Here is a 25,476-nt window from a genome sequence, read left to right on the forward strand (position 1 = left end):
TGGATTTTGGATCAAGATAGGAACTGCGAGCTCGGACCTGTAGGCTATGCAATAGCTCTCCTGCTTTGCGGACAGACCCCACTGAACGCATTGCTAACTCAAGTGGGTTGTGATACACGTTGCGTACAAGCGTTGGGTTGGGTTTCTGGGCATCCACGCCCACTGCTAACTGGGTCTGAAGCACTCCAGCTCTCCCAATTTAACAGAACTTTTAGCCAAACCGCATTCTTTCTGCCCCAGGTTACAATTGTTCTGACTCCCCTCTCACCTGCATATTCAATTGCCCCTTACAGCCTGCAAGGGAAGGCATAGGAAGACTGGAGACAGACATCTCAGCTTACTTATTAGCAGGGAAGCCCCCAAGCCAGCCAGCCCAGCTGTATGCTGAGGAGGCACCAGGCAGAGCGAGGGTCTATGTGTAAATCCAGGAGTTGGGACACCTTCTCTTGAGAGACAGAGTGGCAGTGAAAAGGTTAAGAGCTGGCAGGCATCCATTCTTGGGGCAGAGGGTGGGCTCATTGTTCCAGGACCTTATCTGGCTACCTTGCTGTCTTATCATAATATCCCACCTCAAGGGAGGCAGCATTACCTGGTAGACAGAGCACTAGCCTGGGATTCAGGAGACATGGGTTATAGTTCTGCCTCTGCGACTGGGTGACCTCACAGACCTGCTCCGTGCCTCAGTTTCCCCACAGGTACAACGGGGATAATGATACTGATCTCCTTTCTAAAGCGCGTTGAGATCTAGGGATTATTATTACTACTTTGATGGCCCCAGTCACGGTACTCTCTGGGCCATTGAATTAATCCCTGCAGTCACCCCACGGACAGTAACGGAGCCATAGCACAGGTGAATTTGCAATCCACTATGGCAACCCGGGAACAGAGCATCCACAGCGGCAGCCTGTTAAGATTAACCATCTACGTGCTCTGGGCAGTGCTCTCTCCACCAGCCACACGCACGGGGCTCATCTCCTGGTAACACGAGCGCTGGCCTCTGGAGATGCTTTGCCACTCTCATTAGTGCAGAGCAGCGAATAGAAGCCAACAGCCCCTCTCGCTACCGGTGCCCAAAGGGCTGTGACAGCCCAATGCCTCGGAAAACAAGACGAGCTCCCTGTTCGTTTTCAAATCAGATTTTTTAATTAAATAAATAACGGCGAGGGGTTTTCAAGGCAGTATCACTTCACAGTGCGGGGCCTCCGGGGGGGGAGGGGAAGAGTCCGGCATTGGGGGCAGCTCAAAGTAAATGTGCTTCGTGAGTAAAACCAAACCAAACCAAAAACTGACTCCCTCTCCCCGGCCATTTCCGTCCCTCCCCGGACAGGGCGTGCGGAAAACATGCCACGTTCACTTTAAGCCCCTGCTCGAATCTGTAAACAACATTGAAGAATATAAATAAGAGACATTTCCCCCCCCCCCCCCCCGGCCACTCCTCATTAGGACTCAAAAATGAAACAAACGAAAGAAAAAACATTTATCAATTTCCTCCAATGTACCTGGCTGTTGGAGGGGTGCTGGGAGCTCCCCACTCCCTGGAAAAGCCTCAGAGCTTCCCCACACCCTCCCCCTACTCACTCCTTTTCCTTTCAGAAAGGAAAGGCCCCCAAAGGGAATCACAGCCTGGGGGCTCGGGCCAGGGGCTGGCAGCTCACATTTGTGTCCCGTCTCCAGCAGGCGGGAGCGGTGGGTGGGGAGACCCCCCCCGAGTTAGCACCTCTGTCTCACAAACTGACTTCATGGTCAAGGCAGCTGTACTTTGGAGTTTACCACCTCAGCTGAGCTGGCCAGGGGCAGGGTCCCCGACAGAGTGGGTGACACAAAGCTGGGGTTTGGGTGATGTGAGACAAGGCCGGCTTCTCCGTCACCATGTGCCTTGGGGAGCCACTCCCCCGCTCCAGTGCAAAGTGGGTGTAAAATGCATTGGGACACTAGCACTTTCCACCTTCTTCACGCTCACAGTGAACAGGTGAACACGGCCTGTTTATTCAGGGGAGGACCCAGCCCACAATGGCTGATAACGTCATTTCAAATCCAGCAGCAGCAGAACTAGCTTCAGGGTGGTGGCCTGAAGGCAGCTATTTAAAAAAAAAAGGCATTTGGATGAAGGGCGTCTGTCACTGGAGTCCCGAACGGCCGGCAGCCTGCGGGAAATGTGCGCATGTGACTATGTCCGCAGCCCGGAGGACAGGCACTGCACAAGGAGCCACACGCCGCAGTGAAAGGTTCCAGCGCGCGGGAGCTGCCAGAGCCTTTCACTGCGGTGGGGAAAGGCTCTGACAGCAGGACGCTCCACTGGTAAAAGTAGCAGCACAGACGGGGAGGCGCTGTTTGGGTGGGTAGCAGCTGCCTAGGGTCTACACTATGGGGGCTGAGGTGTGTCTGGCACTCTGTACCACTTCCCGCAGCGGTGCCTCCCTGTCTACACTGCCATGTGTAGCCGTGCTCGCTGGGTGTGCAGTGTGCGTACGCTGTAAGCGTCGACGCACCGTGGGTGTGTGTGCGCTCCTGGAGGAGTGGGGAAAATTCAGCCAGCAGCAAACCCCAAATCTGCCGGAGCAGCTGAAAGGTAACGGGCTCCTGCAAGCCACAGACGGCCCTGTCTCGTTTGGCACGCTATGCAGTGACTAACGGCCCTGCTGCCATTGGACACAATCTTGGTCACCTCAGTCATGTCTCTCGCAAGGGTAAACACATTCCTTTCTCTTACAAAATAGAGAGTTTCTTTACATTACATTTTTGAATACCAGGGTTGATGTCCCAGAGGGCTGATGCATCATCTTGCCAGGGTTGTGCTCCATGTGCTCACACAGGCTGGCAAAGGAGATGATTAGGGTAGACAAGCGGTCCTACCAAGGGTGAGTGTCATATGCTCGGATGGGTTACTAGGGCTGAAAGCTCTCCTTTTCAGGCACACAGCTACACGCCTTGTGCTTGCACAGGATACAAGGGACGTGCCCAGGTTTGATGCACCTGCCTGGCACCTGTGTGGGTCCGTGCTTAGCACCGGATGGGCGGGCTGGTGCGCCCACCTCCTGGCCATGTATACCATGAGCTCAGAGGCAGCCTGCTAGCTTCTGTTTCAGTTTCTGTAGGATTCTAATGTAAGTCCCAAGATCCAACTCACTGATCACTACTACCCTTTTCCCCCAGCTGATCAGTGAGTTTGGAACCAGTCAGGCAGTTCTGCAGGCAGCTCATTCAGATTTAACCCTTTTGCAATGCAAGCAAGGGTTTTACAGACCATGTCGCCCACTGCCAGCCTCGCTAGAAACTCCCTCTGCTGCCAATGCAGCCTCATCCCTGGATTCGGGTTTTCCATGGAGCAGCACAACCAACGGTTAAGTGTTGGAAGGGAGGGAGCGTTGAGCAATGTGCAGACAGGCTGCCCACCCTAAATGTTACTTTCCAAGAGCTGAGGCTGTAGTCAGAGGTGTGGGAGGGGATGGGACAGGCTGTTTCTCATCTGGACCTGGCAGTGGAGAAGACAGATGGACGCTGATGGCGCTCTAGGTCTGAACACAGTCTCAATACACATGCTTGCCCCCAGATTAACAAATCAACAGGCACACTACAGCTGTTAGAAAAGAAAAGGTGAGAGAATTACTTCTATTGCAACACAAAATCCGAGGGTGAATGGCCACGCCTGTCCACCCCCTCCTTCGGCACAAACACGCCCATCTCTGCATCCAGAGGGCCACTCCAGCCTGGACTGACTGTGCTTCTTCATGTCACTTTCCTAAGCACATGTACCTCCGATTACGTCCTCCATCCCAGCCCCCAAAGTGCCCACGACACATCCTCATCCTCAATAACATCCCACTGTGCAACCGGCCTGCCCTAGAGAAAGCCCCCTCTGTTGGGGTCACTGGACACTTCCACTGTCCTCAGGCCAGAGGCTGTCTGAACTGCATGGTGCTGCTTGTGTCGACACCGGGGGGGCCGGGCTCATGGACTCATCCCCCGACTAAAACCTCCCATCAGCTTTGCACAGGTGTGTCAGACAGCACTAAAGCAGAAAGGTGTTTGGTTTCACTGTAGCCTTGGAAGGACAGACGCCAAAACATCAAGGAGGATGGAAAGACAGATTCCGACCGACAGCTCCAAGCTGGCCCCGTGGAACACGGAAGCCCAGGGAATTCACTCAGTCGGGTCAAAGTCGTAGCTCGGTCTGTGACAAGGTCAAGACTGGAAATTCTCACTGTGACAAAGGCCCCGGGCAGGCCTGGTGAGCAGCCAGGAAACTATTTACATCTCCAATGCCGATGATGCCAAAATCTGTGACCGATAAGGACACTTGAGCAGGGGACACCAGTGCCTCTGGGTCCCTGTCCAAATCCACACGGCCAGAAATTAAAGGCAACCCCTCGTTAATGTCTCCGGGGAGAGTGAAGTCCATAGTTATCGTCTCGCCGGAGCTCTGCAATGTCTCCTGCTTCTCTGCCAGGCCCGGTCCTGCCGGTGGCAGCTGATAAAGCCCCATTTCCGAGGGGTTACCTGGATGCCGTGTGCAAGTGGCTGAGATGCCGCCCGAGGACGTGTCCTCTGCAGGGTCAAAGGAACAGTTTGTCTCTGAGGGAGTGCTGCATTCGTAAGCCTGGCCCGACTCGCTCATGCTGCCCAAGCTGCAGGCTGCGCTCTCCACGCTCAGAGGCTCTGCACGGCCCAAGGGGCGGAGGAGGAACAGAGAGACAGGGTGAGGAAAGCAGGCGAGAGAAAGCTAGAGTGAGTCCATTGTACACACATGCAGACAACACTGTACAGGGTCTTATTCACACCCACTGACCAGAACGATCTAGTCAGACTGTACGTGGCCACGATCCCTCACTCCTTCATGGTATCAGCCAAGATCCATCACAGTTTATCACTGTTATTGCTACTGTTTGCCAGACACTGGGAATGGGGTGGATCACTTGATGATGACCTGTTCTGTTCATTCCCTCTGAAGCACCTGGCATTGACCATTGTCGGCAGACAGGATACTGGGCTGGATGGACCATTGGTATGACCCAGCATGGCCATTCTTATGTGGTTCCCCTGTGTGGGATGCATGTGTGGAGTGGGGAGACTGGGAAGACAGTTCATTGGGGGGACGGGATGTACATCAGTGCTTCTACGGAAATTCAGATAATCCTCTGATGTGACTCTCCAAGTTGCGCCTGATGCTAGGAACCCCCACCCCCAAACACACCCCAGGGTGTTTTTCCCCCAGACGTGGACACGCAAAGGTCCAGGTTTGTTAGGAGATGGTAAGAGAGGCAGATTATTCCCCACTCCTTTACATTCTCCCCAGAGCTCACCCTTAGTGCTAAACTCCCAACCTCATGCTCTGACCGTGGGATGGGCTGATTTAGTGACAAACAAGGCCCCTCCCTTAGCACTGAGCCCTTTCCTGCTGTGCGGGTGTCCTCTCAATGGTTTTCCCAGGACCTGCTTCCAACCAGTGGAACTTAAGGAGCTACGATAACAGGCGCACGCCTGCAAATATGCCAGGGGAAGTCATGACAGAAGGACAAACGGAAGCTCCGTACCCCAGAGCAGTGGGAAGGAGAGGCCTCCACCCTCCAGCTCTGGCACTGGAGGAAGGCAAAGGAGTTACCTGCACTCTCAATTGCCAGGTGATCTTGATTGAAGCGAGAGTCCAGGCAGCTGGTGGCAGAGGGAATCGGTGGGGAGTTCCGAGAGCGGGTGGCATTTTCCGCCTCACCCCCATCCAAGTCGTTATCCACGTAATCCCTGCAGGGGGAGAGACAACGCTGTGACCATCCACTCAGTGGGGTTAAGCAGGTGGGGGAATCAACAACCCTCCCTAACACACTGCCAAGGGACAACGCAGGAGGTAACAAGGACATTCTCAGCACCATACACAGGGAGCAATCAGCAACAGGCTCGCTGTGCAGAAAACATCCCTCCCCTCAAGGTCTGTGGGGCCCCTTCTGTTCCTGCATGGGCGCAACCCCCCTGAAATCGGTGGAGCTAAACCAGTGCATGTGAAATCAGAATTGGGCCCTCGCAGGTTCCAACACTTGCTGAACTCTGCAATCCCAGAGACCTACGGACTTCTCTTCCTCCCACAGTGTACTCAATGGGCAAACACTCTCCCCAGTGAGACGGCCACTGCACAGAACTGCTCTCCCGGCCTGCTGCAGCGTCAAGCATGCTGGCAGACAGAGCTGGGTGGGAAATGGCTTGCTGGTCCCTGGAAAATTGTCAAGATTTTGACATTTTTTCTTATCCCAAAGTGGGACAAAAGATCAACATCTCAAAAACATTTGCTAATCAACAAGCAGAGAAATTTTTGGGCTTGGGTCCAAAGCTTTGTTTTGACATTTTTAAAACATTTTGTTTCAATTTCGACCTTCTTTTATTCCAAAAAATGGTTTTTATTATAATGAGCTTATATTTCTATCCAAAAAATCATTTCAAACAAAAACAGAATTTTTCGGTTAAAAAAAAAAAAAAAGTCAAAACGGGATGTTTCAACAATTTTGAAACATCCTCTCCTTTTCCGTTTTTCGAACTGAGACACTGGCCCAAGCCTACCGTTTCCCACTAAGTTTCACCTGTGATTAGTTGTTTTCCAACAAAAAACATTTCCTGGAAAAATGCCCACCCAGCGCTACTGGCAAACGGCTGCTTTCCTTTGTGGCGGGACAGTGGGCTACACTCTGTATGCAACGTGTGCATCAGTTGGCCTGCCGTCCCCCAGCACCCTCCCAACTAGAAGACCTATCTCAGGAGGTTTATGGCGGGGAGCGTTATTTTAAGATCAAGGTCCCTGAAGCAGGGAGTTGAGCGAGACAGGGAGCCTCGCTGGTAAGTAACGTTTACTAATCTTAGTCTGAGAATATTCCACGCACGTGGCTCCAGGGTGGAGGACATACTTCTTCCTTCCGAAGCGAGTCTGCTGGGTGAAGTAGTCATAGCGCTCCGACTTCTTCCACATGTAATAGTACTCCACGCACTCTCCCACTGACCGGGTGCGGACCTGCAGGGAGCGATTAGTCAGAGTCCCCCCATAAAGCCCCAAGGGCTTTACGAAGGGTCAGTACCATCACCCCGCTCTGTAGATGGGGAAACCAAGTTCATTCAAGTGACTTGACCCAAGTCACATGGTGAGTCAGTGGCAGGAACTGGAATCTCTTGACTCTCAGTCTTGTGCCCTATTCATTGGATTACATGGCTCCCCTTTCATCCCGAAGGATCCCACTGAACTCTACAAACAACCCACACCCTGCAATCACTGACCCCCCAGAAACATCGCGATGGTGAAGACAGTTTGCAAAGCACTTTGAGATCCTCAGCTAGCCAGTGCTAATTTTTAATAAATTAAGCCTCGCAATCTCTTATGGACGTCCGTATTGTTTTCCCTGTAGTGCAGATGGGAGAAATCAAGCAAACAGTGCTGATTACATGCACTGGACCCATGCACTTGACAACGACCACACCGCAAATCAGTTGGGATTAGAACTTTTAGCAGTCCGAATTTCCCCAGATTAAGTAAGGTTTAACATATGTTCCCAGCACTAGCATGCACTCCTGCAGCTCCTCTCAGTCTGTGACACAGAAACATGAATCTTTACCTTGTTAGCTTGTATGAGATGGAAGTTTTTCCCATGGACTCTAAACCCGTGTTCAAAGTTTCTGCATTCTTCCTCGCTCCAGGCACAAAGCTCATCTGCAGCACAGGGAAACAGGATGTTAGGAGTTCCACAGAACCCCAGGATTACTGAGAGACAGACATGTCCAGGGGCTGCTGGAGTTGCAGAAGGAATCTGGACATTTGGGATACAGCATGCAAGAGAATCTGAACAGTTGAGTATCTCACCTCTGATGACCTTCACATTGAATCGCAATCTCCGCAGTGCCTCTTCTGCATTGAAGTTACATTTAACCAGTTCATACAGAGCCTATGCAATGTAATAAAGAACTGCTGATTACATGCACTGGCCGCATATACCACTAACCAACTCAGCTGTGACTCACTGCACCTGCCCAAACAGCACGTTCCCTTCTGGAGCAACTTATCTACACCGCCCCACTTGGACCGTCAGCAAGGATTGCTCCACAGTTCGAGGCTCTAAATTATGAAGCACGGGGCTATCCTGGGAGGAGTCTAGAGACAGCAGGTGTGCATGTGTCCTCATACAGCTGTAATTAAAATACTAGTCTGAACGGGCCAGTTCAGCAACCTGGTGGCAACACAACCCATATGGAGTATTTGAGGCAAGTCCCGAGCACTCCTTTTGCTCCTCAACCCAGCAGGAGGCAGTAGAAAGCAGCAGGCTCAGCAAGAAAGGTTCCCTCTGTCTGATCCATGGAGCAGCAGTGATGGGCCCCAGAGGGAGATGTATCATCTAGAAAGGAGGTCTCATTCACCCAGGGTCTTTTTGAGATCCACTCCCTCCCCTCTGAAACAAACAAGCGATCAGTTCTGAAACTCCCTGCTGATACTTCCTGCTCCCATGGCCAGTGCTACTTGACTTCTGTCCACAACACTAAGACAACAGAGAATTTCGTGACTGCACAAAGCCCTGGCTCCCAGGCTCACCTGCTCATTGTCCTTTACCATCGCTCCATCTGACAGACTGGCACTGGAAACCTCGTCCCACCGCCGCTTAACTGCTCGGTACAAGAACTCTTCCACCTCCCGCTCAGGGAGGATGTTTGGGTCCCACAGCAGCTGATCTTCATTCTCGTAGGCTAATGGGAACATCAGGGCATGTCTGAAATGAGCTGGTCAATCCGAGAGCACCCCTGGTTTTCAAGAGGTGGGATGTGGGTGGATCAGAGAGGAAGTCTCTGGGCTCCAGCCTGGCAGTTATGGTCAGACGGGATGCTCCAGCTGTGAGTTCTTAGATTTGAAAGCCAGGATGTTTTCTCTCCTGAATCTGGAGAGCGTAGGGCTGCTGATCCCAGATTCCCCCTTTCATCTGATTAGCCCAAGACTGTTGACTGTCAGAGCACAGTGACTCTGTTTGCTCAGGCTTTTCCTGAAGGGGTGGCTGGGGAGACTTTTTGATGCTCAAGACTTCTCTAGGCTTATTAGAGAACACGTTGTCAATTGATGCATGTGGTTTTAAAAGGCCAGATTCTGCAATGCCCCTTCCTGCTCTGGGCATAGGAGTGGGAGGGCAAAGGTGGCTTTAAGCAGCCACTGTTTCTGTCACATTCTGGCCTGGGCATCCCCCTCACTGCTCCCACTCTCACACATTGGCACACGGCTGTGTATTGTGCTCTAGGAACATAAGAACGGCCATACTGGGTCAGACCAAAGATCCATCTAGCCCAGTATCCTGTCTTCCGACAGTGGCCAATGCCAGGTTCCCCAGAGGGAATGAACAGAACAGGTAAATCACAGAGTGATCCATCCTCCGTCGCTCATTCCCAGCTGCTAGCAAACAGAGGCCAAGGACACCATCCCTGTCCATCCTGGATAATAGCCATTGATGGACCTATCCTCCATGAATTTATCTAGTTCTTTTTTGAACCCTGTTATAGTCTTGGCTTTTAAAACATCTTCTGGCAAGGAGTTCCAGAGGTTGACTGTGCATTGTGTGAAGAAATACTCCCTTTTGTTTGTTTTAAACCTGCTGCCTATTGATTTCATTTGGTGACCCCTAGTTCTTGTGTTATGAGAAGGAATAAATAACACTTCCTTATTTACTTTCTCCACACCAGTCTTCATTTTATAGACCTCTATCATATCCCCCCTTAGTCGTTTCTTTTCCAAGCTGAAAAGTCCCCGTCTTGTTAATCTCTCCTCAAACGGAAGCCGTTTCATACGCCTAATCATTTTTGTTGCTCTTTTCTGAACCTTTTCCAATTCCAATATACCTTTTTTGAGATGGGGCGACCACATCTGCACGCAGTATTCAAGATGTGGGTGTGTCATGGATTTATACAGAGGCAACATGATACATTTTGCCTTATTATCTATCCCTTTCTTAATGATGCCCAACATTCCGTTTGCTTTTTTGACTGCTGCCGCACATTGAGTGGATGTTTTCAGAGAACTATCCACACTGACTCCAAGATCTCTTTCCTGAGTGGTAACAACCAATTTAAACCCCATCATTGTATATGTATAGTTGGGATTATGTTTTTCCAATGTGCATTACTTTGCATTTATCCACATTGAATTTCACCTGCCATTTTGTTGCCCAGTCACCCAGTTTTGTAGCTCTTCACAGTCTGCCTGGGACTTAACTATCTTGAGCAATTTTGTATCATCTGCAAGTTCTGCCACCTCACTGTTTACCCCTTTTTCCAGATAATTTATGAATATATTGAATAGGACTGGGCCCAGTACAGACCCATAGGGGACAGCACTATTTACCTCTCTCATTTCTGAAAACTGATAATTTATTCCTATCCTTTGTTTCCTATCTTTTAACCAGTTAATATGTTCACAGCCATGCGGGAAATTGTTTAAATGAAAACAAACAGAAAACAAATACTTGCAATGAACTAAAACAACCGGCAAGGAAACAATTCTATTAAGATATAAGGATTGGTAACCACTAGCACCTAATATACTTTTCGTTTGTTTATTTGTTTGTTTTTCAAGACAAAGGGCCTGATTCTCCTTGGCCCTTCACCTGGCATATTCATTTACACCAGAGCAAAGTGAGTGCAGAGAAGGCGTACATCCACTTTGCACTGGTGTTCACATGAAGCATATGGTGCAGGACAATGGAGAACGTGACCCAAGATCTATGGTGCTGAGCACCCTCAGCTCCCATTAACTTCACCCAGCGCCTTGTAGGATAGAGTCCTAAATGTGAGCTTAAAACTAGCAGGAAGTGAACCCTTTAAACTAACTTGCCCAGAGTCTGCCTGGCACAGAGAATGAGGGAGGAAGCGAGTCATTTCTAGAGAGCAGACTCCCGGGTAGCAGACTGCATCTAAGTTCCAGCTAACGGGTGCAGAGTTTTGAGCTAATAAATGATTGGACACAATCTGAAAACCAAAATGCTTCTCTGCGTCTGAGAGATCCTATCTAGCTGGAAATTGTGATCAGCACTGGGGATTTAGGATGAAAATGTATAGATAAATGGTATCGCTTGCCAGTTTGTGAAATATAAATACAATATTACTGTGAGGCATTAATTTTTCTTTGGCCATGGCTGAGACTCACATCCCCAACTTTGCCAAACTCAGACCAATCCATCAGAAATTTCACATGCTTGATATCATGATTTTTCAGGAAAGTTTTGAGGCAAATAAGACAAAGAGTTTGGCAGACAGAGATTCAAATATAAGACCAACGGTAGGGGAGAAGCAGGATCCATCTCTGCATGACTTTTGAACCCACAATAAGCTCCTGTTGGTGATTATTTGTGAAATGTTCGGAGGCGGGGGGGGAGTAAATTCTCAGGGTAAAAACTTTGTTCACTTGGAATTAAGCATGAAAACAATCTAACACTGCTGTTCAGGAACAAAATCAAGTGAACACTGTTTTCTAAAAACAAAACCCACATCAATTAGAAAGCCTGTAAAGTCAAAGTTTTAACAAAAACCCAAACACCAAAAATTATGGAAAATAAAATAATCTGAAAAATCTTAACTCTGCTGCACTTCACTGCCAGAAATGTAGAGACAATGTGATCCTCAAAGAGCACAGGTGTCTATAAGAATCAATGGCTGGAAGTTGAAGATAGACAAATTCAGAGGAGAAGTCAGGAGCACATTTTTAGCAGTGAGGGTAATTAACCATTGTGGCTGAGTCTCCATCACTGGCAATTTTTAAATCAAAATTGGATGTTTTTCTAACAGATCCGTTCTAGTTCCACCCCAGCTACTGGACTTGAAGCAAAAATAAATTCAGGGAAGTCCTATGGCCTGTGTTGTGCAAAAGATCCGACTAGATCAGCACAATGGTCCCTTGTGGCTTTAAAATCTATGAAACTATATTATCAGAGACTCCAAAAATGAAAGATGCCTTCGTACTCTACCTTCATTGTAAACTTGCAGTGATTACAAACTGCCAGATCATGTAAAGCAAACTGCACCTGTGTTTGCATTGCAAACAGCTAAAACTGCTGGCTCTTTTAGGGCTACGCACAGTCCTGTTAAAATACTGGATCACACTGTGAACCAAAGGAGAGCACATTGGCGACAACTAATCCACCACCCTTTTCCTAAAAGCCCCACTTCTGTTTGGAGGAATGAGTATTGTTAGACATACAGACATCATATCTAGGGATACAAACCTCAGCGACAGAGCCAACACTCTGGCCGCAGCTCAGATCAGTGGACCCCATATCCAGAAAAGATACAGCACAAATGTTACAGTCAGAGTGAGGAAGGGCTCTCACCTTTTTCACAGTGCCTGTTTAAGTGGAGGATAGGAACAGCTGCCTGGTACTGAGGCCCAACCATGATCTCCTGAAAACCATCACAGAGAAGGGAATTAATATAAGGCGACTGCGTTATGTGGTTGTACTGGAATCAACTCAGGGACCTGGTGATGAACGAAGCTTAATCTGCCTCACTAAACACACTGGCGGACCACATTGTCCGGGTTCGCTCTAGGGGGATCCCTCCTATTCGTTAGAACAATTATGAAGGAGTTTTCAAACAAATTAGTTTGTGGACCCTCTGATTTGAAGCCTGGTCTCACTGCTGAATATTTATACCGAAAGCTTATGTCATCCAAGGCTGCAGAGGAGGAGAGGCAGTGTGCGTCCAAAGAGGAGTCTACTCTCGTCTTCCACAAGATAGTTCTCCAAAGCCCGATCCTGGGCACTCAACACCAGACCTCACCTCCCCTAGGCTACGAGTTGCCGGTTTGAATTCTGAGGTACAGCATCCCCCTCACTGTGAGAATAATCTCGGCTACAGGCTCCACAGGGCATGCTTTAAGATACGCCTGCCATAGCCTTGCACAGAATGGAAGACCCAGAGGACAGGCGCCCGACACTGAGCTCCCCAAGAAGGCACCCCCGGGGTGGGGTCTCGTGGTTTTCTTGAGCTGCTCGGCTTTCTCACGCTTGAATGCAGAGCATTAGCCCCCCGGGGAGGTGCAGTTGGCTCAGATCACTTACCTTCTTGCACTCGTTGGACGGGATGGAGTCCTCTTCGGAATCCTCAGCCGAGGAGGAGGCACATGGAGAAGAGCAGGGCTCTTTGTCTTCATCAGCCAGGAAGTTTGCTTTGAAGAAAGAGAATTCACTTGTTCAGTTACAAGATGGTTAACACCCAGCCTCAATACCTCTAGATTCTCTCTCCTTCCCTCATTTCCCATCTTGGAGTTGTTTTGAGCCTGCTCCGTTTATTCAGAACAACTTACCCAGATTCTCTTCTGTAGGCAAAATACCCAAGTCCTTGCCACATGAGCAGTGATCATTCAGCAGAGCCAAGGCTCCCAAATTTTGCAGGATTAGGGGGTAGAAGCCCAATCAATCATTCCACACTAAGATCTCCCTTGCTTTGGCTCCCTACAAACCCCCAATATTAAAGTCCGAGGAACACAGGAGTTGCCATACTAGACTGGACCATTGGTTTTACTAATCTTCAACATCCCCTTCTAGATCAGACCACTGGTCCTTCTACTCAGGAATCCTGCTTGGTGTCATACTAGATAAGACCAGTGCTCTCGCTACTCTGAGAGTGAATGCTGCGGAGGGGGCATCTGGCAGTGATGTTTCTCAGGAAGGCAAAAAACCCCAACATCCCATGCACTTCATCAGTTGTGTAGTTGCCCCAAAAGTCCACGCTGGGCATGTAACAGAAGTCCTCACCGCCCTGAGGCTATGAGCTGCAGCTGGAGAGAACTGCTTCCTGACCCTACAGCTGATCAGTTCACACCCTGAACCATAAAATTCTACTCCCCTTATCACTACGGCCTAATTCTGTCTGTGCAGTAACATCAGGAGGGCTGAGTTTACCTCCAGCTCCCCGGACCAACCTCAAAAGTTGCTACTTCAGGAATTTCAGTAACCAAAAATTTAAAAATAATTTTAAAAATTGGCCTTTCCTCCTGAGCCACCTCCAAGTACAAAAGGTCCGTTAGAAATCAGGGACACATACAGCCAGGCTGGTTTGGGAAAAGGTCCGACGCATCGTGGGACGTGACGGATGGAGTCAGATCGTCGGCCGAAGACTGCGTCTCCTCCTCTTCTTCCCCTGAAAGCAAATCCTTCGCTATTTGTTCCTTTTAACAACAACAAGAAAGTGAAAAATGTTTTTAAATTTAAAAAAAAAAGGGAGGGGACGCCTAGAGTAAACCATCCCTGGCCAAGATCCCTTCCTCCGTGCATCTCCCCAACCCCACAGGCGCTTCCCATAGACCTTCCTTATCCACACCCCCAAAAGACTGTTTCCTTACGGGCTCACTGGGAGAGTCAAGAAGAGAGTGGCTTCCTGCAGATGCTACAGGGAGAAAGGGTAAGGAGCACTTTCTGCAGAGCCCATCCCAGAGTGGGTGACTTTCTGAGGGGCTGGCAGGGAATAAACTTTTTTAGTGGCTCTTATGCTGAGTGGCAGGAGTCCTGGCTTCCCTGGGAATAGAGGGTTATCCAGGTTTTCAGGCAGAGATGAGGCCTCCTGCGAATCTCCCTAGAGTCACACCACACGCAGAACAGGAGGGATCTACATTCCAAATAGGGTTTGCAGTTTGTTGCTCTTTGTAACAATTACTCTTTCTTTAGTCTCCTCTGAATTTCCTGTTTGTGTTAGCACCTCTGCAGCTGACATTCCCGGTTGCACATTGGGATCAGTGGGTTAGCCAATTCCCACCTGCTGAAATTCAAGCATCTTGAATAAACTAGACCCCTGAATGAGGGACCCCGTAGATGCCCCCCGTTCTAGACCCTACACCAACCTGGGGTGCACTACTTTCTCCCCTTGCTAGCAGCTAGCACATGGCCCAAAGTTGCCCTTACCTTATCCAGGGTCATGTCCGGCAGGTTGCGAGGGATGTCATTGCTCTCGCTGTCCTGCTCTGAGATCGGATCAGATGCCTCATAGCCGTAAAGTGCAAGCAGCTCCTCGAATGGCATTTCACTGCTCTGAGCGAGAGGAGGACAAAGCTTCATCAGGAATGGAACAACCACCGAGTACAACACCAGCTGCAGTAAACACAGAGATATGCAGAGGCAGTCAGGGCAGCTCTGCTCCTCTGGGGGCTGGCTCTGATCTGTCTTTGGCGCTGCTTCATCATGCAGGAAACCAAAAGGTATTGACTAACGGGGCTATGACAATCTGTACTTCCCGAAGTTGTGGACAAACCTGGGAAATTATCCCAAAGCAACAGATTCAAGGGTGGCTTTTTTACACTGGGTTTTCATGCTGGTGAAAAGGTTCCAGTTAACAGCCCTGGAGACTAGATCCCTGTGTTTACCCAGAGAACAGGGCAGCACAAAGGTCCCTTATGTATACTGACACTGACCTGAAGGTACAGTCTCCGTCAGAGAAGGATGCTCACACTCCATAACCTACTGAATTCTTGGCCTCTTGGCTGCCCACAAAGGAGCCAATAGATGCACCAGTGTTTTCTCAGAAACTGACACCTGTCTATCATGAAGTGGACGGCACAGCAACAACTCATTTCACATGGACCAGACAGCCAACAGCTTTTCGTCACCAGGGATGCAGACTGGATTTGAACTGGCAACCTAGATAGTGGAGGGCTCCAGAGCTCATGACTGGTCCCTTGGGCAATCTGATCCCCAACATCCAAATGTAAAAGCAAGGCCTTATGCTTAGGAGACTTAAATATAGTGCACAGCCAGCCGATCTCCCTGAGTGTTGGCTCAGTGGAGATATTTGATCTCAATCATCTATCAAGATAGACAAGAAATCCAACAGATAATTCCCCTTCCCCACCCTTGCTGCCTTTACCTGAGATGCACTGAAACTCTTTTCCAGCTCTTCTAAAGACTTTTCTTTCTCTTGCGTATTTTCTTCCTCCTCCCTCTCTTCTCGTACACCATAGTTCTGTGACAGGATCTCAGCTAGGGTGAATCGGTGATCAGATGAGCCCATTGACACAACTGCAGGGATTAGAAAGTTGGCCATTAGCCACACTTGACTGCAGACCACAGCAACAAAATTTGGAGAGACTTCGGGCTGCTCTACCCTACCGCTTAAGTTGATGTAACTTACATCGCTCAGGGGTGTGAAAAAGACACTCCTGAGTGACGTTAAGTTACATCAACCTAAGCACTGTCCACACCGGCGCAACGTCAGCAGGAGATGCTCTTCTGCCAACTTAGCTTCCACCAGTAATTATGCCGATGGGAGAGCTCTCTCCTGTCGGCATAGCATGTCTTCACCACATGCGCTACTGATGCAGCTGCACCAATGCAGCGCTGTAATATAGACCTGCCCTCCACTGTGTGTGTGTGTGCGCTTAAGGTCATGTGCATGCCCAGAAAACGTCAGGGGGAAGAGACGAGATGGAAGAGAAATGGGAGTGGGATGGGGAAAACAAACATAAGCACACTCAAGCTGTTGGTACCTGCTGCAGTCTGAAGACCAGGCTCTCCAGGACATAGGTTGTGGGCTGGGTATGGAACCACCCTCGGACTCTGCCTGCCGACCGAGGCCTTCAAAAAGAAACGAACATGGAGGAGAAACATCTTCCTAATAATGTGACACATTTCCAGCCCCCATATGCAATTCGCTTAGTTTAAAAACCAAGTAAAGAGAGCTTCTGATCAGGTGTACTCAAGGACCCTCCCCCCGCAGCCTCCCCCTGCCCTGTATTTATCACTTCAGAATCCCTAAGTGCATGCATGGGTGCCTCTTCTTCATCACATCACTGATATCTAGTCTCTCACCAGTTTATTTGAGAACCACAGTCCTTAGGACTTATATTGCCATGACAGGAGATTTTAACCTGCCACAAACTTTATTCTAAAAGCATATGGCCCTTTTGTTTGAATGTGGCACTTCCTTAACCTCTGAGCAATCCATCAGAGGTAGAATCAGAAATGATCTGGCCACCAAGCAGGACATCTGTCCACGTGCTTCCCATCTTCCCCCATTCCAAAGCACTTTAAAGACCCAGAATGGTCATGAATGGCATTAACAACTGAGCAGGCAGGGAGGGAATCCAATGGTTGCAAGCAGCAAGGGTAAGATGGATAATGGATAGGACAGGTGGATGTGAGTGTAGGCATCTGCTTTCTGGCAGCCAGTGTTCGGTCAGAAGTTCAAACAGCAATGTGGGCTGCAGTCTGGGTAACAATCCAGAATGCCTGTTATTTCTGGGATTGCTGTATATTTGTTAGGTCTAGGAAGGGAGCAAGTGAGTAATCAACTGACTCAACCATGTTGACTAAGAACATCATAGCTGTGGAACAGAACTGTGGTGTCAGTCCCCAAACAGGCATTACTACATTTTAATTAATACATATCATGGCCCTGATCCTGGGAAGTGCTGAGCACTCTCACCATCCATTCAGTCAATGAGAGTTGTGGGCATTCAGCACCTTGCAGGACTGGACTTCAATAGCTTATTTTTTTAAGGAAGCAAAGGATCGGTTGAAATCAAAATGGGAGATCCTCCCTCCCCCATTCTAGATGAGACAAAGTACATATTCTCACTCACACACACAAGTCCTTCCAACCAGATATCAGGTTGCTGGCTTAGAACTAATGCCTCCAAGTCTTAAAAATTTGTAAATCTGGTAGCAGTGCCAGTTATTTTGTTGAAATAATGATGGTGATGATTTTTTATGACTGATGACCTAGGAGGCAGCGGGGTGTTGTCATGAGAGATCCAAGAGCTGAAGCAACCTTGGAACTACTGCTTCTTTGTCTACTAGGCACAATGAAAAGAGAATGCCTTTAGCCTCAAGTGAAACATGCAATGTGTATTGCAATTCACCATCCCCTAGTGTCTGATTATAGAGCAACAAAATCCTCTGGAGACTATCTTGTCTTCTTGCAGAAATAGCGCAGGACCTGTGTGTACTAAGAGAAGGGAGGAGTTTATGAGATAATAAAGGAGAAAGGGGTGAAAAGATTTAGGACTGCCTTTGTTCTAAGATTGGGCATTTCTATGTTTCCTGCACTTGGGAAGATGGCTCCATATCAAAAGGGAGATGCCCCTCTGCTGGGGATTGATGGGACATGATGAAGAACAAGACTATTTTAATAGATATCCTTCCCGTAAATAACCTTGGTTGTATGAAGATGATCAAGGTGTGGTCTACAATCATTCACTCTGTAGCTTTGGGAACATAATTCAATGTAGTCTCCCATTTCCTGAGACAATCTACTTACGGACTGTATTACCTCACAGAGGGTTAGTAAGGAAATGTGTTCAAAATGTTTCAAAAATGAAAGTTTCTACTAAGTAATATTGTTCGGTTAACAAATGGTGGTTGGAAAAAATGTCAGTCAGAACACTGGATAAATGAGGATACATTATATCGAAGACCATTGGGTGAAATGAAGAGTAACATTAGTTAATAGTAAGATACAAACTAATACTCATGAACGTCTTCAGGTTAATGAGGATGAAGAGAAGACTCAAAGCTGAAGTAGTAACAGGACACTACTGGACATGGAAACTGCCCGTGCTGAAAATCACCATGAAGACAATGGTAATAATGAAAGTAAATCAAATCACAATGGTGTATGTGGATTGAGAAGGGACCAAAGAGATGGCAGGCAGAGCCAATGGCCAATTCTTACATCCTAACATAGACGTGGATGAAGCTGGAGCATACAGATGGCCGACACCATAATTATTTTTGGATTTGAAAGACCACGTAACAGAAATCCAGGCAGAGCCAAGCAATGGGTGAAGAAGCAAGATCAGACTCATATGTGTAGATAGTGACCCTTGGAGGGAAATGTTGTTGGTTGAACTGACTGTTTATAGCATGCGATGTAAAATTATTTCTCTCTAATATGAGAGAGAGAGCTGCCGTCTGACGCTTAAAATCCTACTGTGAGATAGGGAGTAGAAAACCCAGCAGCATTGCATGGGTCAGAAAAACTGATGTAGATGGCCCAAAGGTATGAATGGCTACATCTAGGTCAAGAATGGTACTTAGACATGTGGATGAAGATGCTTCCGTCATTTGTGATGCTGATAGTTCTGATCACCTTCCAGAATCCAAGGTGGTCACCTCAGATAATTCCGATAGCGCCCGAGCTGATGCTGAAGTTGGCTCTGCTGCCTGCAAAACTGGATGGCCACCTGGATTAGGACTCTTGGCAGCTTCTCTCTACACAAATCGCTGCTTCTTTTGCCTGAAACGGACCCTCCTTACATGGCAGTTATGAACACATCTGCTGGCTTATCAGTCTTAAAAGACTCGAGCATCCCTTCCCTGATTCCAGAGTCAAGATTCCAGGAACTCCACAAAAGATACAGCAACAATGATTTTTAAGAAATGCAGGGATTTTTCCATGCAGTAGTGGATTTCATGCCCTGTCAAAGTTGTTCAAGTGCAATGGTGATTGTGTGTATGTCCAGAGCACTAGCACAGAAAACACCTAAGGCTAGAACTATTCTCACAAGAAAGCGAGACAAATGGAAAGAGGAGGGTTTCCCTTCAGATTTCATTGCTTTAAAAACAGTGTTGATTTTTCAGGCCAGTTTAGGCCATTCCATGGCTAGGTGAAGTGTACCTCTTAGTGCTGGCCCGTTACAGAACTGCTCCTTGTTGCTCCTGTCTTGTGCACATTCCTTGATGTTTTGGGGAAAGAGTGCTGTTGGCTATTTTCCATTGAGCAAAGGTGCATGTCTGAATCTCACTCATTTTGTAACCTCCACATAGTGAGTTTTTCTCTGCAAGTCCATAAAATTAATGATGGAAAAGACATATTAGGCCATCCGGTCCATCTCCCGCTGGGATCGGTCACAATTTCATTGTGGTGATCCCACCTATAGCAAATCTAGTTTGTGGGATGTTAACTGGCCCCAAATTCCCCTTGGGATGCACATCTCATCATAGGGGCATCATCACAGTGCTCCGGGACATCGTCTCCATGCCACGTGCTGGGGGTGAACTTGAGGATGCCGTGGTGAAGTCTCAAAATGATGTTTCAGAACAAACACGGTAATGCAACAGGGATGCTGCATCCAAGGGCCATTGTGATTGACAAGATGTAATGGGGACAGTCTCACACCAATAGGAAAAACTCCCTGATGTGATATGTTGGTGCAACCGTTGTAGTGTGACATGTGAATGACATCTCGTTGCGGTGGAGAGGATGCCTCCATGAGTGGTGCTCAGGAAAATCTTGCAATGCAACAGGTGGGCCTCTTGATGGCTTCTCAATGCTATTCTCCCAAGTCAACGTCACAATAAGGATCTTGCAGTGTGATATCCTCATGCCCCATGTAACTGGTGTGACGCAACAGGGATGATGTTTCAAAGTGACATCAAGACAGAACGGGGGATGACATCACCGTGCGATGCCCCAGCGTAAGCGTGGTAACATCTCTGCATGACGCACCAACATAATTATTGCTGTCTTGACACAATGACACACTCCAAGAGTTCAAGTCCCTCCCATTGAACCATCTGATGCACACGACAACCCCCCCCACCTCCATCCACCCATGCTGCCCTCCCCAGCCATTGCCCCCAAGTTCTTACTGCCCCACCTCCATCCCCTTTTGCCCCAATGCCCCCTACCCCCAGCCACCTCCCATCCCTGCCCACAGCTCTTTCTGCTCCCTCCAACCTCCATTGCTCCCCACAGCTTCTGCTGGGCCTCTCCAGCCCCTGATGATCCAGCTTCCTCCCAGACCTTGCTGCCCCACAGCACCAGCTACCCCCTCCAGCCCCTACTGGTACCCAGCCCAAGATGCCCTGGCTACCCCCACCCCTAGACCCATATGCCCCAGCCCCTGCTCCCCACAAGTCCCTGATGCCCTGGCTACCCTGCAGCTCCTACTGCCCCCTGCCCCAGATGCCCCCCAGCCCGGCTACCCCCCCAGTCCCAGCTATCCCTGCACCATGCCCCCCAGGCCTTGCTCCCCCCAAGTCCCTGACGCCCCAGCTACCCTGCAGCTCCTACTGCCCCCTGCCCCAGATGCCCCCCAGCCCAGCTACCCCCCCAGTCCCAACTATCCCTGCCCCAGATGCCCCCAGCCCCCTCCAGCCCCTGCTGCCCCCTACTGGCCCCCAGCCCTCGATGCCCCAGCTCCCCCCCAGGCCCAGGCCCTCCTGTCCGGCCTGAGGCCGAGGCCACGGAGCAGCCTCCGGGGCCGGGGGGGGGGGTCCCTATGAGCCCCCCCCCCGGGGCCTGGGGGGGTCCCGAGTGGCGGCCGCCCCGCCCCCGCCAGGGCCCCGCCCCCCGGCAGGGGGGCCAGGCCGGGTGATGGGGGGAGGTTTGGCCCCGGCTCTGCCCCCCCCCCCGCTGCCCCCTCCCCCCGGCGCACTCACCTCCGCCATGGCCGTGTGGGGAGCGCGGACGGACGGGCGGGCGGGGGAGCCCCGGATGCGGGGCCGCCCGCTCATTGGCTGCGGCGCCCAGGAGGGAGGGGGAAGGCGCGCGGGGGGGGCAGATGAGAGAGGGGCGGGGGGGTGAAGTGATGGGGAGGGGGGTCCGGTGGGGGGAGGGGTTAGAGCAGGGGGGCTACGGCAAACGGGGGGGGGGTGAAGTGACAGGGGGGAGGTTGGGGTGGGGGGTTGGAGGGGTCGGGGAGGGGCAGGCTGGAGGGTTGGGCTGGGGGGGTCAGGGGGAAGCTGGGGTGGCAGTTGGAGTGGGAGGTGTGGGGTCCGGGGGGAAGCTGGGGTGGGAGGTTGGGGGGGTCAGGGAGGGGCAGGCTGGAGGGGGGGTTGGAGGGGGAGGGTTGGGCTGGGGGGTCAGGGGGAAGCTGGGGTGGCGGTGGGGGGGCCGGGGGGAAGCTGGGGTGGGGGTTGGAGGGGTCAGGGTGGGGCAGGCTGGAGAGGGGAGGTGGGGGGGCCAGGGGGGAAGCTGGGGTGGGAGGTTGGAGGGGTCAGGGAGGCTGGAGGGGGGGGAGGTTGGGGTGGGGTGTTGGAGGGGGAGGGTTGGAGTGGGGGAGGTCAGGGGGAAGCTGGGGTGGGGGTTGGAAGGGTCAGGGAGGGGGAGGCTTGGGTGGGGGGTTGGAGGGAGGTTGGAGTGGAGGGGTCAAGGAGGGGGAGGTGTGGGGGCCAGGGGGAAGCTGGGGTGGGGGTTGGAGGGGTCAAGGAGGGGGAGGCTTGGGTGGGGGGTTGGAGGGAGGTTGGAGTGGAGGGGTCAAGGAGGGGGAGGTGTGGGGGGCCAGGGGGAAGCTGGGGTGGGGGTTGGAGGGGTCAAGGAGGGGGAGGCTGGGGTGGGGGTTAGAGGAGGACAGAGAGAGTGGCAAGGGGTGAAGTGATGGGGAGAGGTCAGGGAGGGGGAGGCTGGAGTGGGGGGGAGGCTTGGGTTGGAGGGGTCAAGGAGGAGTAGGGGTTAGACGATGATAGAGAGAGCAGCAAGGGGTGAAGTGATGTGGTGGGGGCAGGGGAGGGAGGGGATAAATGGGGCAGGGGAGTCAAGGGAAGGAATAGGTGCTGTGTGGGGACGGAGTTAAAGGAAAGTGACTGGGACAAAGTGTGTGGGTGGGTTAGGGATGAGAAGGTTGGAGGGGGCAGGGAGGGGGAATCTGGGTTGGGGGGTTGCAGGGAGCAGGCTGGGAAGAGGGTTGGGGGCAGGGAGGGGAAGGCTGGGTTGAGGGGACAGGGTGGGGGAGATTGGATGGGATTCAAGGAGGGAATCTGAAGTGGGTGGGTTGGAGGTGGAGGTTAGCTAACGGGTTGTAGGAGGAAGTGATAGGGAGGCTAGAATGAATTAGGTTAGAGATGGAGGCATGAGGGTGAGAGGGGTTACCAGGATCTGGAAAAAAAGAGACCAAAGTGTCTCAGGAATAGGGGGACTGGGGCAATGAGGGAAAGCAGGGCGGGAGAAAGAGAGGTTCAGGGCATGGCTTGGCAGCTAAAGGGACACAAACTCTTACTAGTGATAATAAAGTGGCAGTTTGCAGGCCAGGAAGTTCAGATGAAGACTGGAGGCCTTTTTGGAGGTTATACTTTAGCCAGCACAAGTTTTTGGCCTCAATCCAGAAGTAACTGGATGAAATGTAATGGCTGGTGTTATCCAAGGAGTCAGACTAGATGATTAGACTCTATTGATCAATAACAAGCCAAAGAGACTGAGGTGGATCTGGAGGGCTGGGTGCATAATTGAAGTGGCAGTTTTCAAGGGCTGAAGACTTGGGGGTTGTTTGCAATCTTGATAGACAAGGGTTCTGTAGATAGTTGACAGGGCCATGGGGCAGTTTACCTCATTAGGGAGAGGATAATACAGGGGTATTTTATCAAAACAATTAGAGGTAGGAGCAGATTTTTAGATCATGTCCATCCCCTATCCTACCCTGCGGGCATTTAGATTTAAACAGAAACAGCCTGTGAAAATCAGGTGTGTCTGGAAAGGTCAGAAAAAATGATCTTCTGAAGTTAGGGCCTAATCCTGCAAAATGCCCAGCATCTTCCGCTTCCAGTGACTGCAATGAAAATTGAGCCTTCTCAGCACCTTGCCCACACATAAAATGTCGTTCTATTCAGTGGAGTGCCCAAACACAGGCCACTGGGCTGAGTGGAGTTTCTTTTGCAGACACATCTCTGCAAATGCCTCCTTTTTTGAACCAGAGTGGGCTTTGCATTTGGAACAATTCAAGTTGAGAGAGAAGTCTGGTGCTTTCAGTCTTGTAGAATTGCTCTTCCTGGGGTCCCTGGCTGGAGGACAATGGGAGACCCTGATTAGAATCATAGAATCATAGAATATCAGGCTTGGAAGGGACCCCAGAAGGTCATCTAGTCCAACCCCCTGCTCGAAGCAGGACCAATTCCCAGTTAAATCATCCCAGCCAGGGCTTTGTCAAGCCTGACCTTAAAAACCTCTAAGGAAGGAGATTCTACCACCTCCCTAGGTAACGCATTCCAGTGTTTCACCACCCTCTTAGTGAAAAAGTTTTTCCTAATATCCAATCTAAACCTCCCCCATTGCAACTTGAGACCATTACTCCTCGTTCTGTCATCTGCTACCATTGAGAACAGTCTAGAGCCATCCTCTTTGGAACCCCCTTTCAGGTAGTTGAAAGCAGCTATCAAATCCCCCCTCATTCTTCTCTTCCGCAGACTAAACAATCCCAGCTCCCTCAGCCTCTCTTCATAAGTCATGTGCTCTAGACCCCTAATCATTTTTGTTGCCCTTCGCTGGACTCTCTCCAATTTATCCACATCCTTCTTGTAGTGTGGGGCCCAAAACTGGACACAGTACTCCAGATGAGGCCTCACCAGTGTCGAATAGAGGGGAACGATCACGTCCCTCGATCTGCTCGCTATGCCCCTACTTATACATCCCAAAATGCCATTGGCCTTCTTGGCAACAAGGGCACACTGTTGACTCATATCCAGCTTCTCGTCCACTGTCACCCCTAGGTCCTTTTCCGCAGAACTGCTGCCTAGCCATTCGGTCCCTAGTCTGTAGCGGTGCATTGGATTCTTCCATCCTAAGTGCAGGACCCTGCACTTATCCTTATTGAACCTCATCAGATTTCTTTTGGCCCAATCCTCCAATTTGTCTAGGTCCTTCTGTATCCTATCCCTCCCCTCCAGCGTATCTACCACTCCTCCCAGTTTAGTATCATCCGCAAATTTGCTGAGAGTGCAATCCACACCATCCTCCAGATCATTTATGAAGATATTGAACAAAACCGGCCCCAGGACCGACCCCTGGGGCACACCACTTGACACCGGCTGCCAACTAGACATGGAGCCATTGATCACTACCCGTTGAGCCCGACAATCTAGCCAGCTTTCTACCCACCTTATGGTGCATTCATCCAGCCCATACTTCCTTAACTTGCTGACAAGAATACTGTGGGAGACCGTGTCAAAAGCTTTGCTAAAGTCAAGAAACAATACATCCACTGCTTTCCCTTCATCCACAGAACCAGTAATCTCATCATAAAAGGCGATTAGATTAGTCAGGCATAACCTTCCCTTGGTGAACCCATGCTGACTGTTCCTGATCACTTTCCTCTCATGTAAGTGCTTCAGGATTGATTCTTTGAGGACCTGCTCCATGATTTTTCCAGGGACTGAGGTGAGGCTGACTGGCCTGTAGTTCCCAGGATCCTCCTTCTTCCCTTTTTTAAAGATTGGCACTACATTAGCCTTTTTCCAGTCATCCGGGACTTCCCCCGTTCGCCACGAGTTTTCAAAGATAATGGCCAAGGGCTCTGCAATCACAGCCGCCAATTCCTTCAGCACTCTCGGATGCAACTCGTCCGGCCCCATGGACTTGTGCACATCCAGCTTTTCTAAATAGTCCCTAACCACCTCTATCTCCACAGAGGGCTGGCCATCTCTTCCCCATTCTGTGATGCCCAGCGCAGCAGTCTGGGAGCTGACCTTGTTAGTGAAAACAGAGGCAAAAAAAGCATTGAGTACATTAGCTTTTTCCACATCCTCTGTCACTAGGTTGCCTCCCTCATTCAGTAAGGGGCCCACA

At 50.3% G+C, this 25,476-nt stretch overlaps 1 protein-coding gene across 6 annotated transcripts; it reads right to left on the reverse strand.

Annotated features, from left to right (window-relative positions):
• Nucleotides 1-1,416: 1,416 nt before the first annotated feature.
• On the reverse strand, nt 1,417-21,457 carry MIER2 (MIER family member 2). 6 transcript variants are annotated; one of them, XM_074939350.1, is made up of 13 exons: nt 21,363-21,457; nt 16,466-16,553; nt 15,847-15,998; nt 14,889-15,009; nt 14,035-14,158; nt 13,050-13,156; nt 12,321-12,390; nt 8,552-8,703; nt 7,829-7,910; nt 7,584-7,678; nt 6,861-6,988; nt 5,600-5,736; nt 1,417-4,656 (listed from the first exon to the last, which is right to left on the reverse strand). In XM_074939350.1, exons 4-13 carry the CDS (start codon nt 15,003-15,005, stop codon nt 4,199-4,201), a joined length of 1,470 nt encoding a protein of 489 aa, XP_074795451.1. In that variant the 5' UTR covers nt 15,006-15,009; nt 15,847-15,998; nt 16,466-16,553; nt 21,363-21,457; the 3' UTR covers nt 1,417-4,198. The 6 variants fall into 6 exon arrangements, with proteins under 6 accessions (XP_074795451.1, XP_074795446.1, XP_074795450.1 ...); XM_074939345.1 differs by having other exon boundaries at nt 6,885-6,988; nt 14,889-15,074; nt 21,363-21,451; XM_074939349.1 differs by lacking the exon at nt 21,363-21,457 and adding an exon at nt 19,597-20,031 and having other exon boundaries at nt 14,889-15,074.
• Nucleotides 21,458-25,476: the final 4,019 nt, after the last annotated feature.

The sequence above is a fragment of the Natator depressus genome, chromosome 25 (assembly GCF_965152275.1).
Source record: "Natator depressus isolate rNatDep1 chromosome 25, rNatDep2.hap1, whole genome shotgun sequence".
NCBI lineage: Eukaryota > Metazoa > Chordata > Testudines > Cheloniidae > Natator > Natator depressus.